This window comes from Bombina bombina, chromosome 2 (genome assembly GCF_027579735.1).
Source record: "Bombina bombina isolate aBomBom1 chromosome 2, aBomBom1.pri, whole genome shotgun sequence".
NCBI lineage: Eukaryota > Metazoa > Chordata > Amphibia > Anura > Bombinatoridae > Bombina > Bombina bombina.
Genome location: NC_069500.1, coordinates 583691888 through 583705826, shown reverse-complemented (window position 1 = coordinate 583705826; position 13939 = coordinate 583691888). Strand labels below are relative to the sequence as shown.

At 42.4% G+C, this 13939-nt stretch overlaps 1 protein-coding gene across 4 annotated transcripts in view; it reads left to right on the top strand.

The window, feature by feature from the left end:
- VPS13A (vacuolar protein sorting 13 homolog A) overlaps nucleotides 1–13939 on the top strand; it is a 767672-nt gene that overhangs the window by 583324 nt on the left and 170409 nt on the right. For all 4 annotated transcript variants that reach the window (XM_053702484.1, XM_053702483.1, XM_053702481.1 and 1 more), the window contains exons 55-57: nucleotides 1022–1169; nucleotides 1926–2072; nucleotides 3543–3624. In XM_053702484.1, the coding sequence (XP_053558459.1) occupies nucleotides 1022–1169; nucleotides 1926–2072; nucleotides 3543–3624 (377 nt within the window). The remainder of the gene's footprint in view (nucleotides 1–1021; nucleotides 1170–1925; nucleotides 2073–3542; nucleotides 3625–13939) is intronic.

Sequence of the window (13939 nt, the reverse complement as noted above, 5' to 3'; positions counted from 1 at the left end):
CACCTATGCAACATGACGTAAAACTGATACCAGAAGGATAGTTAATCCTTCTTTGGCAGCTAAAGCAAAATCTCTTTTTTTTAACAACCTGTTAGTTCAGCACTTTAAATAACATCTTTATATCTCAGCTGAGGTCAAATTTGAAAGAAAAATGTTATATTCTGTGTTTGATTTAAGGTAAAGCTTACCTGATTACCTGGAGAGGGTATAAGAAAGATAAGTCTCACCGCAGAGGCAAACGGTACATAAGTTGTTGTGAGAAGTTTAAATGCTGTGAGGGAGATTGTGTACTGGTAATATTTGCTTCTGAAAATAAATTGGTAACTCACCACCTCAGAGGCTAGAAAGGTTCCTTGGGAGCTGGCGTGGAGCCCTAACCCACCAGCACTTCCCAGGACTAGCGCTTTGAGGGATTCCCCAGGATGAAAGAGATCAAACCTCAACTCCACCACCTACGGTAGGCCTTTCCACCTACACAGCTCACTCCATAGCATTGGGGAACACAGGCCACTGTTGACGCCTATAGTTGAGACATACAAGGTAGGTTTATAGCGCAGCAGCGGCAAAACTTTCCCCAAGGTATTTTGCACTCTTCAATCCACTGTAAGACTGCAGGAAGTCACCTTCAGTACGTTTTAGTCAGTCCGCCCACTCGTTATGTTTAGTTTATAGTTTGTAGTATTGAAAATGAGACTTTTATCCCAATAAACTATGGAGCTGATGTGGCGCACATCTGCTCACAGTGCCGGTCAGGCTCCGCCCCATGTGTGTATTCTTTTTCAACAAGAGATGCCAAGACAACGAAGCACATTTGAAAATAGAAGTTAATTTAAAAGTGTCTTAAAAATACATGCTCTATCTGAATCATGCAAGTTTCATTTTGACTTTCCTATCCAAGCAATACCTCAGTACATTTTTGGTGAACTGCAAACTACTATAGCCCTGCCCATTTCTAATTGAGTGTTTTTTTCTTTTCCTGTTTTAGATAGATAGATATAAATATTATTTTTGTTTTCATCAGCTCAGATGTAGTTTGGGAAACAAAGAAGAAGACACGATGGAGACCACTCAGTGTAAAGCAGACAGAAAAATTAGAAGAATCCTTTAAGGAATATAGTGAGTCTGCACCAACAGACAATAAAATAGTTGAGCTGGATTCCAATTGCCAGGTAAAATTTCCACAATGTAGAAGTGCTGCTGTAATGTAGCATAACAGATCATTACTAAATATGTTTGCTTATTTTTTTGGTTGCTTTTAAATACCTTTTCAAAAAGTACATTAAGGTAATGTTTCTGTCTGGAAATGTAGTGAGGTTTAAGGGTCTATATATAGGCAAAATAGCCATAACTAAAATGTATACATGGTATGACTGCTGTAATTATTTTCTGTATGGTTAGATTATTCAGTGGTGTACCAATACTTTAGTGAGACGGGATCTAGTGAAGATCTGAGCTTGCACATATTTCATATTGCTTTACTATTATTTATTTTTTTAATCAAACTTTTTTCTTTTCTTTGAGATAACTTTTATACAAAATATACTTGTGCATAATGCATTTAACTTGAGCTCATATTAGCTGAGGAGGAATTGGAAAAATCACCAAACTATCTTGATTTTAAACCTTTTATTATTTAGAAGTCTGCTTGATTGCTTGTAGGTACACATCATAAAGCTTTTCAATTTTAGATATTAGTTAAGGTGGTTTATTATTATTATTCATTTGTGCCTTTACTTGATATATTGTATTTTAAGAACATTCAATAAAAAGGACTTGTGATAATACATTGTAGCTTGATGTAGTATAGGGATGTTTTGTTTTTTCTGATTAGGTTTATACAATAATTGGACAACAATGTTGATAATTTTTTTCATATTGTCATATTCACAGCATATTTTTTTTTATGTTTTCATAAAATATTAAAGGTTTGCCTAACACCCACTTTTGTTGGCATGAGGTTTTTACAACCGACTTCAGAACCTGTAAGGAGAAGTTTTCTTCCTGCCTTAAAAATAGAATATTCTGCCTCTGCACATCAAACATCCATCAGGCTACAAGTTTACAGAATACAAGTAAGATCAATGTAAATTCTATTTAATGGTATAAATATTATTATTATTATACATAATTGTGTAATACATAAATATATCATTTAAATGTTTGGAAGATGTTGATTTGCTAAACAGAAAAAAATATTTTAATTTAAAGTTGTAGCTCTGTGCAATAAAATGCAAAGTTTATTTTACCCTGCACTATCAAATCAGAGTGGGTTCACAGCTAGATTATAAGATTAAAATGAAACTTTTATTATGATATTTGGCAAAATGGTAATAATCTCAGGTCCTTGGGTCCCTAACATATGTGCATATAGACATAGACACACATCACATATATATCTTGTTTTATAGAAGTAACAAAATAGTGTCATAGATTAACAATGAGCCTTCATTTATACTGATTAATAAATATGTCATAGCCAAGTTGGAAAAATAGACCTAGATTTCTTATTTTTTTAATTGGCTTTGTTTATGCTGTAGAACCTTTTGTAGGATGGAACTTGGGTGCTAAAAAAAAGGATTATATTATGGGAGGATCCTTTATCAGGGCTCTTCGGTGGGGGGTGAGTAAGCTGTGGTGGCTTGTCGAAGAAGGGCTTTGGTTGTGAAATGTGTTTATGAATTTAGTGGTCATATAGTTGATCATATGTAAGTTCATTCTAAGGGATCTTCAGCATCCATAAAACTCCTACACCAAGAGAGCAAAATGTAGTGGACCCTTCTCTACTTTTGTCAGTGTAAGGCCCCTTTAACCCATTCTTAAGCCCCCCCCTCCACAACATCCCCAAAGCTCAATGACCTCTTAAGCTTGTGTTTTTTATACTGTTACACTTGGCGCGGCTCCAGGACATAACACACTGAATGCTGAATAAACATGTGTATCCGGTGCACTGAGTCAGGCTAGGAGTCGCTACTGAGCGATGGATCAGACTCGCCAACAGTAGTAAAAAAAAAAGTAGCGACTCAAGGTGCAAAAGTAAAAATAAATACTTGAAGCTTTATTTCACATCATTAAATAATTAATGTTAAATTAATGTTGTCTATGATTAAGCGCCTGTAGGGGGCGCGAAACACGTCACACGTTCCTATGCTCTTATCTTTCATGTCTGCCACGCACTGTTGTATTATTTAATGATGCGAAATAAACCTTCAAGTATTTATTTTTACTTTTGCACCTTGAGTTGCTACTTTTTTGTGCCCTTACTACTTGTATTTTTTATACTGTAATTCACAGTCCAGCCTCTGTTTGACTGTAAATTGAAAATGACCAATTTCAAGATCAATATTGTTAGTATATTAAAGCGTGACGTCTGTCATCAAAATGTTACCTATCTAGAGATTACAACATCCATTTGTACAAATAGTTTTTTTGTACAATGTATTTTATATATGTAGAAGTGTTTATAGTAATTAGCACCAAATCCATAGTGTATTATTAGAATTCCGTCAGAATATTAATATTTCATATTTTGTTTCTATCATCAGGTACAAAACCAGATGCCTGGAGCTATTTTTCCATTTGTGTTTTATCCCATAAAGCCTCCAAAATCAGTTACCTTGGACTCAGGTGTGTCAACAACTTGTAAACAGGTTTTTCTTTTTCTTTCAAGCTTTGAATACGTATTTGAGTATAAAATTGACACGGAATGAGGAGCAAATTTGTTTTTTTAGAGCAGTTTACAGTTTAGTTAAAACTCTGATGTACCTTTTAGTTTCTTCCCAATTTACAGACAGGATCCCAAATACAGTGATTCAGGTGTACAAGTGCTAACTTCCTATCTTGCTGAGGCTTAAAGGCATTTCTTTATATATGCATCCAAAATTAAGCACTTCATAAAAGATCCACATACAAAATAAAAAAAATGTAAAAGTAATATTTTCTTCATAAACTGAAAGAGTCCACAGCTGCATTTATTACTTTTGGGAATTCAGAACCTGGCCACCAGGAGGAGGCAAAGACATCCCAGCCAAAGGCTTAAATACCCCTCCCACTTCCCCCATCCCTCCGTCATTCTTTGCCTTTTGTCCCAGGAGGTTGGCAGAGAAGTGTCAGAAGTTTTAATAGTCTCTTATGGATGGTAGTACTCATCGGAATGGGACTGGAGTTTTAAGTAGTCCTGTCAGCCTCTCAGTGAGAGCCTGGATGAAAGTTAGAGTCCGGAGATGCAGGGAGAGTCTTTCTGCGAAACCATCCCGACTCATCCAATCAGCGTTGAGTTTCGCTGCCTGCTTTCTTCTCTCAAGTCCATGTCAGAAGTGATGCTACTATCTGTCACACTTGAAGGACCATGTTCCTGTTCCACGGCGTAGATTCCGGTAAGTTCGTTTAATTTTACTTTCATCATACGGTAATACAACTGTTTATCTGAGAGGGGCTACATCCTTTCAGGGATAACTTTAACACAGGGTCTCAGTGAGGCTTCTTTGTATCTTGGAATCAAGAGGGGGGTTATTGAACAGGGGGGTCTTTAATCATGTTCGTTATGTGATTCTGTCTGCTAATGTGTAGTGACACTTAGGCTCATGGCTTTTTCGGAACATAACGGCCTATGGCAAGTGACGCGGCCTTTACGGTCAGGCGCGCTTTTTCGTGGACCCCACGGTACACCTTGTGACCGGGCGTGGTTACGTTTTTGCTCTCCATTTCCACATTCCTGACTGTATGGCAACAGAAGCATTTCTGATTCGCTGGTGTCTGGGTCCTAGGAGGTGGTGAGTGCCCCAGTCATTGGGGGTGTAAGGTGCCGTTTATATTTCTCTTGTTAAGTGTATTCAGTCCACGGGTCATCCATTACTTATGGGATATATTCCCTTCCCAACAGGAAGTTGCAAGAGGATCACCCAAAGCAGAGCTGCTATATAGCTCCTCCCCTCACATGTCATACCCAGTCATTCTCTTGCAACCCTCAACATAGAAGGAGGTCGTGAGAGGAGTGTGGTGTTTTATACTTAATTATTTCTTCAATCAAAAGTTTGTTATTTTTAAATGGCACCGGAGTGTGCTGTTTTTTTCTCAGGCAGTATTTGGAAGAAGAATCTGCCTGTGTTTTCTATGATCTTAGCAGAAGTAACTAAGATCCACTGGCTGTTCTCGCACATTCTGAGGAGTGGGGTAACTTCAGAAAGGGAATAGCGTGCGGGGTCCCCTGCAAATAAGGTATGTGCAGTAAAATAATTTTCTAAGGAATGGAATTGACTAAGAAAATACTGCCGATACCGATGTTATGTAAGTTCAGCCTTAAATGCAGTGGAAGTGACTGGTATCAGGCTGATTAATGTATATACAGTAAAGTAATTTTCTAGGAATGGAATTTGACTAAGAAAATGCTGCTATTACTGAAGTAATGTAATAAGTCTTAAATGCAGTAGAAGGACTGGTATCAGGCTTATTAATAGAGATACATACTCTTTAAAAAATAAAAATAAAAGGATGTTTAAAACGATTGCTGGCATGTTTAATCGTTTTTTGTGAGGTACTTTGGTGATAAAAATTATTGGGGCATGAATTTTCCACATGGCTGACTTATATTTCTGCATGGAAACAGTTAACTGAGGCTTCCCACTGTTGTAATATGAGTGGGAGGGGCCTATTTTAGCGCTTTTTTGCGCAGTAAAAATTCAGTCTCTGTCTTCCTGTTTTCTTCCTGCATGACCCAGGACGTCTCTAGAGAGCTCAGGGGACTTCAAAAGTCATTTTGAGGGAGGTAATCAGTCACAGCAGACCTGTGACAGTGTGTTTGACTGTGTTAAAAAACGTTTTTTTCTATATTATTTATCCGGTTTGGGTATTAAGGGGTTAATCATCCATTTGCAAGTGGGTGCAATGCTCTGCTAACTTAATACATTTATTGTGGAAATTTGGTTGCTATAACTGATTTGGTTCATTGTTATTTCAACTGTGACAATTTTTTGTGCTTCTTAAAGGCGCAGTAGCGTTTTATTTAGTGCTTGTAAACTTATTTCAAAGTGTTTTCCAAGCTTGCTAGTCTCATTGCTAGTCTGTTTAAACATGTCTGACACAGATGAATCTGTTTGTTCATTATGTTTGAAGGCCAGTGTGGAACCCCATAGAAATATGTGTACTAAATGTATTGATTTCACTTTAAATAATAAAGGTCAGTCTTTATCTATAAAAGAATTATCACCAGACGACGAGGGGGAAGTTATGCCGACTAACTCTCCTCACGTGTCAGTACCTTCGCCTCCCGCTCAGGAGGCGCGTGATATTGTGGCGCCAAGTACATCAGAGACGCCCATACAAATCACTTTACAAGACATGGCCACTATTATGAATAATACCCTGACAGAAGTATTATCTAAATTGCCAGAATTAAGAGGCAAGCATGATAGCTCTGGGATAAGGACAGAGCGCGCTGGTGCGGTGAGGGCCATGTCTGATACTGCGTCACAGTTTGCAGAACATGAGGACGGAGAGCTTCATTCTGTGGGTGACGGGTCTGATCCAGGGAAACCGGATTCAGAGATTTCTAATTTTAAATTTAAGCTTGAGAACCTCCGTGTATTGCTAGGGGAGGTTTTAGCGGCTCTGAATGACTGTAATACAGTTGCAATTCCAGAGAAATTATGTAGGCTGGATAGATACTATGCGGTGCCGGTGTGTACTGACGTTTTTCCTATACCTAAAAGGCTTACAGAGATTATTAGCAAGGAGTGGGACAGACCTGGTGTGCCCTTTTCCCCACCTCCTATATTTAGGAAAATGTTTCCAATAGACGCCACTACACGGGACTTATGGCAAACGGTCCCCAAGGTGGAGGGAGCAGTTTCTACTTTAACTAAGCGTACCACTATCCCGGTGGAGGATAGTTGTGCTTTTTCGGATCCAATGGATAAAAAATTAGAAGGTTACCTTAAGAAAATGTTTGTTCAACAAGGTTTTATCTTACAGCCCCTTGCATGCATTGCGCCTGTCACTGCTGCTGCGGCATTCTGGTTTGAGTCTCTAGAAGAGGCCATTCACACAGCTCCATTGGATGAAATTATGGACAAGCTTAAAGCACTTAAGCTAGCTAATGCATTTGTTTCTGATGCCATTGTACATTTAACTAAACTAACGGCTAAGAACTCCGGATTCGCCATCCAGGCGCGCAGAGCGCTATGGCTTAAATCCTGGTCAGCTGACGTGACTTCTAAATCTAAATTGCTTAATATTCCTTTCAAGGGGCAAACCTTATTCGGGCCCGGCTTGAAAGAAATTATCGCTGACATTACTGGAGGTAAGGGTCATACCCTTCCTCAGGACAGGGCCAAATCAAAGGCCAAACAGTCTAATTTTCGTGCCTTTCGAAACTTCAAGGCAGGAGCAGCATCAACTTCCTCCGCTCCAAAACAGGAAGGAACTGTTGCTCGTTACAGACAGGCCTGGAAAACTAACCAGTCCTGGAACAAGGGCAAGCAGGCCAGAAAACCTACTACTGCCCCTAAGACAGCATGAAGGGATTGCCCCCTATCCGGAAACGGATCTAGTGGGGGGCAGACTTTCTCTCTTCGCCCAGGCGTGGGCAAGAGATGTCCAGGATCCCTGGGCGTTGGAGATCATATCCCAGGGATATCTTCTGGACTTCAAAGCTTCTCCTCCACAAGGGAGATTTCATCTTTCAAGGTTATCAGCAAACCAAATAAAGAAAGAGGCATTTCTAAGTTGTGTACAAGACCTCCTTGTAATGGGGGTGATCCACCCAGTTCCGCGGACGGAACAAGGGCAAGGATTTTACTCAAATCTGTTCGTGGTTCCCAAGAAAGAGGGAACCTTCAGACTAATCTTGGACCTAAAGATCTTAAACAAATTCCTAAGAGTTCCATCATTCAAAATGGAAACTATTCGAACCATCCTACCCATGATCCAAGAGGGTCAGTACATGACCACAGTGGACTTAAAGGATGCCTACCTTCACATACCGATTCACAAAGATCATTATCGGTACCTAAGATTTGCCTTCCTAGACAGGCATTACCAGTTTGTAGCTCTTCCCTTCGGGTTAGCTACGGCCCCGAGAATCTTTACAAAGGTTCTGGGCCCACTTCTGGCGGTTCTAAGACCGCGAGGCATAGCGGTGGCTCCGTATCTAGACGACATCCTGATACAGGCGTCAAGCTTTCAAATTGCCAAATCTCATACAGAGATAGTTCTGGCATTTCTGAGGTCGCATGGGTGGAAGGTGAACGTGGAAAAGAGTTCTCTATCACCACTCACAAGAGTCTCCTTCCTAGGGACTCTTATAGATTCGGTAGTGATGAAAATTTACCTGACGGAATCCAGGTTGTCAAAACTTCTAAATGCTTGCCGTGTCCTTCATTCCATTCCACGCCCGTCAGTGGCTCAGTGCATGGAAGTAATCGGCTTAATGGTAGCGGCGATGGACATAGTGCCATTTGCGCGCCTGCATCTCAGAACGCTGCAATTATGCATGCTAAGTCAGTGGAATGGGGATTACTCAGATTTGTCCCCTCTACTAAATCGGGATCAAGAGACCAGAGATTCTCTTCTCTGGTGGCTTTCTCGGGTCCATCTGTCCAAGGGCATGACCTTTCGCAGTCCAGACTGGACGATTGTAACAACAGGTGCCAGCCTTCTAGGTTGGGGCGCAGTCTGGAACTCCCTGAAGGCTCAGGGATCGTGGACTCAGGAGGAGAAACTCCTCCCAATAAATATTCTGGAATTAAGAGCAATATTCAAGGCTCTTCTAGCTTGGCCTCAGTTAGCAACACTGAGGTTCATCAGATTTCAGTCGGACAACATCACGACTGTGGCTTACATCAACCATCAAGGGGGAACCAGGAGTTCCCTAGCGATGTTAGAAGTCTCAAAGATAATTCGCTGGGGAGAGTTTCACTCTTGCCACCTGTCAGCGATCCACATCCCAGGCGTGGAGAACTGGGAGGCGGACTTTCTAAGTCGCCAGACTTTTCATCCGGGGGAGTGGGAACTTCATCCGGAGGTGTTCGCTCAACTGATTTGTCGTTGGGGCAAACCAGAACTGGATCTCATGGCGTCTCGCCAGAACGCCAAGCTTCCTCGTTATGGATCCAGGTCCAGGGACCCGGGTGCGGCGCTGATAGATGCTCTAGCAGCCCCTTGGGTCTTCAACATGGCTTATGTGTTTCCACCGTTTCCGCTGCTGCCTCGATTGATTGCCAAGATCAGACAGGAGAGAGCATCAGTGATTCTGATAGCGCCTGCGTGGCCACGCAGGACCTTGTATGCAGACCTAGTGGACATGTCGTCCTGTCCACCATGGTCTCTACCTCTGAGGCAGGACCTTCTAATACAAGGTCCTTTCAACCATCCAAATCTAATTTCTCTGAGGCTGACTGCATGGAGATTGAACGCTTGATCCTATCAAAGCATGGCTTCTCGGACTCAGTTATTGATACCTTAATACAGGCACGGAAGCCTGTTACCAGAAAAATTTACCATAAGATATGGCGTAAATATTTATATTGGTGCGAATCCAAGAGTTACTCATGGAGTAAGGTTAGGATTCCTAGGATATTGTCCTTTCTACAAGAGGGTTTAGAAAATGGCTTATCTGCTAGTTCCTTAAAGGGACAGATTTCTGCTCTGTCTATTCTTTTACACAAACGTCTGGCGGAAGTTCCAGACGTCCAGGCTTTTTGTCAGGCTTTGGCTAGGATTAAGCCTGTGTTTAAGACTGTTGCTCCGCCGTGGAGCTTAAACTTGGTTCTTAAAGTTCTTCAAGGTGTTCCGTTTGAACCCCTTCATTCCATTGATATTAAGCTTTTATCTTGGAAAGTTCTGTTTTTGATGGCTATTTCCTCGGCTCGAAGAGTCTCTGAGTTATCTGCCTTACATTGTGATTCTCCTTATCTGATTTTCCATTCAGACAAGGTAGTTCTGCGTACTAAACCTGGGTTTTTGCCTAAGGTAGTTTCTAACAGGAATATCAATCAGGAGATTGTTGTTCCATCATTATGTCCTAATCCTTCTTCAAAGAAGGAATGACTTTTGCATAATCTGGACGTAGTCCGTGCCCTGAAGTTCTATTTACAGGCAACTAAAGATTTTCGTCAAACTTCTTCCCTGTTTGTCGTTTACTCTGGACAGAGGAGAGGTCAAAAAGCTTCGGCAACCTCTCTCTCCTTTTGGCTTCGTAGCATAATACGTTTAGCCGTTTAGCCTATGAGACCCCCTGAAAGAATTACAGCTCATTCCACTAGAGCTGTGGCTTCCACCTGGGCCTTTAAGAATGAGGCCTCTGTTGAACAGATTTGCAAGGCTGCGACTTGGTCTTCGCTTCACACCTTTTCAAAATTTTACAAATTTGACACTTTTGCTTCTTCGGAGGCTGTTTTTGGGAGAAAGGTTCTACAGGCAGTGGTTCCTTCCGTTTAAGTTCCTGCCTTGTCCCTCCCATCATCCGTGTACTTTAACTTTGGTATTGGTATCCCATAAGTAATGGATGACCCGTGGACTGAATACACTTAACAAGAGAAAACATAATTTATGCTTACCTGATAAATTTATTTCTCTTGTAGTGTATTCAGTCCACGGCCCGCCCTGTCTTTTTTAAGGCAGATCTAAATTTTAATTAAAACTTCAGTCACCACTGCACCCTATGGTTTCTCATTTCTTGTCTTGTTTCGGTCGAATGACTGGATATGACATGTGAGGGGAGGAGCTATATAGCAGCTCTGCTTTGGGTGATCCTCTTGCAACTTCCTGTTGGGAATGGAATATATCCCATAAGTAATGGATGACCCGTGGACTGAATACACTACAAGAGAAATAAATTTATCAGGTAAGCATAAATTATGTTTTTTCTTATTGGTCCATTTTTTTTTTAATATCCCAGTTATGGAGGATTCAGATTTTTTATAGACGGATGTCTCTGATTCTTGCGAAGAATATGAATTGGCCCCGGTGATACATGTCCATCAGTTATGTTCCAAATGCCGTTTTAGAGTGCTCCATTCCTCAGGATCGGGGATTCAGGGGTCCACTGAGCCAATCCGCCGCTGGGGACTCTGTTTCTTGCAAGGCACGTTCCCTACAACCGTACCTTACTATGCATGCAGGTGACCCAAACGCTGCTTATCCTTCTCTGGAAGGTGGCTTGTTTCCTCTGGAGGTTACGGCACGGTTCCGCATTGCCATATCCTTGGCGCTGGCGCATTTACATGTCCCAGGGTTCGTCAGGCGTGGGATCACCTGGTCCAGTTCAGCCTTCTGGAGGAGAGACTTCCCCTGAGGCTTCAGAGGGGCAACCTTCGGGGTCAGGGTCCTCATTTTTCCCGTCGGAGGTAAGTTTTGCCTTTCGTTATAGACTGGCGCGCCTTCATGTACTACTGAGGCATGTTTTGGCGATGCTGGAGGATCCCACTCTTAACGGGTTGGGGGATTCTCAGTCTTCCTCTTCTAATGGCATGCACAATTAGACATAAGGGAATGAAGTAATCTTCTTATCGTCTTCTTTTATTTGAGTATCCTTTCCAGTTCTGATCTTAGAAGTATCAAACCCTGTTGGACTTGTCCTGCGGGTGTGTCCGTTCTTCCTGGGCGATAACCTGCGGATTGCCCTATCTTTTATTTTAATCCGGTTAGGATGGATTTGATTTGATTTTAAAAGCTCATGTTTGTTATTATATTTCATTTGGAAATGTTCTTCTCTGGAAATGATACTCGCGATTTTGTGGTCGCTCTGTTACTTCTATGGAAGTTTTTTTTCAAGTGTGAGGACATGTTTTGTCCTATGTTTGACTGTTTGTTTATCTCTCCCTTCTATGGGGTTAACTTGTGTGGCCGTTGACAGTTCTGGGTGCCCTTTGCTTCAGGCTGATCCTGACTGGGTACAGATCCTTCTGTCTTTGAGGTCTATTTAAGTCATGTGGCGCCCGTTGTGCCTGGCTGGTCCGGCTGGGGCACAGAGTGATCCTCACTACTAATTGTTTTGTTTCCCTTGTTCTTTGTTACAAGTTACAGCTAGCATTCTAAGAGGACACATTGGTCCTTGGTTTGCCTAGGGGCATGGGGGATTGTAGCAGTCCTCATTGGCCTTTTTAATTTTGGTCAGCCGGGGCTCCACTGAGATCCGCTGCGACACATCAGTTGGTTCCCGATTTCTGTGGGAACTAGCGTACTTTCCTCCCCGTAGGTGGTTGGAGGTTCGGAGGATTTTAGGTCCTTCATTCCGCCAGTTCCTGGTGGACTTGCCTTTCCGAGGCTTCCTTGGGATTGTCCTTTTCGGATTTGTTTCCTTTTTATATTCTCTTCCTTCGGGTCGAGGCTATCTGGACCTTGTCCTTTTTTTTCTTGGCGGCTTTTGGCCGTTAAAGTTAGAAAGTTGGGGGCCTTGCGTCTCTTTCTCCTTTCGGGAGTTAGTCGTTTCCATATCGAGGATGATAGACTAGGTTTTCTCCTTATTTCCACTGCTAGCTTTCACTTTGGATCTTCCACCAGGGCTTGGAATGCTCTGCCTTGGGTGTGGTCCTACGAAAAGATAATCTGAGAGGATTATTGGGCCTTTTTTTTTTTCAGGTGACTTTGTTCTCGTAATTATTCCCTTAGTCTTGGACTTCGGGAGTGTTCTCCATTGTGCCTTGGGCTCTAGAGTGGCTGCTTGACTTTGTCATTGCCTTGCTCCTTTTTGGTAGGGAGTTTGTCTCCTACTAGGGGTGTTCTCTTCCCTTTTGGGCTTGGACTTTTATGAGTGAGACCTGTGCCCGTTTTCCGGGTTGGCCCGAATCACATTCCCTGTGATGTCTGCTCTGCTTCAGACGGGGTATCTTGTGTTCCCCTGGGGGTATAGTTTGTTTTAGAATGGTCCCGGGTCCAGGGTTCTTGTCACTGATCCTTCTTGGATGTTGGAGACTTATGTTCCTGTGGACTGTTCAGGACAGGGTTCTTGTCTCTGATCCTTCTTGGAAGGTCTGGAGATTTATGATCCTGTTGGACTGGTTCGGGACAACCCAGTGTTGTCAGTGGGGGACTGTTTGCCCTCACGGCCAGAATGTGCTTCCTTTTTTGGTGAGGGAGTTTTTCTCTGTTGCAATCAACAGTTGTGTCCGAATGATTCGCCATTCGGTCTTGGACTTTGATTCAGGCTATGGCTTCCTCGTGTTATTTTGGGCATGTGTGCTGCTTTTTGGCTGTTCTCTCCCCTTTGGGGGGGTGGTTGGACTACCTCAATACCGGCTGGTGCTCGGAGGTGGGTTTTTCCTCTCTATGGAGGGTTGTTTTCCTGCCCTGCGTGCAGGAGGTCGAGCAAATAACTTTTATTTATGTTATGCAGGGGGCAGCATCCTGCGGCTCTGTGGCTTGTCCTGTTCCGACTTTTGGAAAGTCTCCCTGTTGAAAAGGACAGGGGTATTGTGCCAGGACTTCCTAAGGCGGTCTATTTGCGCTTTTTCTATACCAAGTCCTAGAGGGTTCTCCTTGGGAGTGCCCTTAATTTTGTAAGAGCGGATTGGGTTGGCACCCGAGCTCTGTTGGGGGGTGATCTCTCATTTTCCATTCCCCAGGGGGTTTGGGATCACCTTGTTCCCCTTGTTTTATCAGACATGCCTATCGCTTGGGCTGGTCTGATGCTTGGAGCAGGATATGAGATCTGTTTGCTCTGCTAATTTTGTACTCGAGTTATGCAAGTTTTTGGTGAGCCTTCCTTGGGGGGCTCTGTTTATCTTCCACTCATTTATTGTGGGAAGGTCTGGCTGCATTCTTAGTATTCGTGTTTGGATGACGGTAGAGTGCAGTGTTTTGGCTCTTCTGGTGTCGATGTCAGGTGTTCACATAAATGAGCTTGGAGCGCAAGGCTTAGGGTTTCTGAATATTTAGATATTCTGAGCTGCTGTTCAGCAGTTTTGGGAGACCTTTGGCTTCGGTTGTTTTCAGGGTATGGACACAC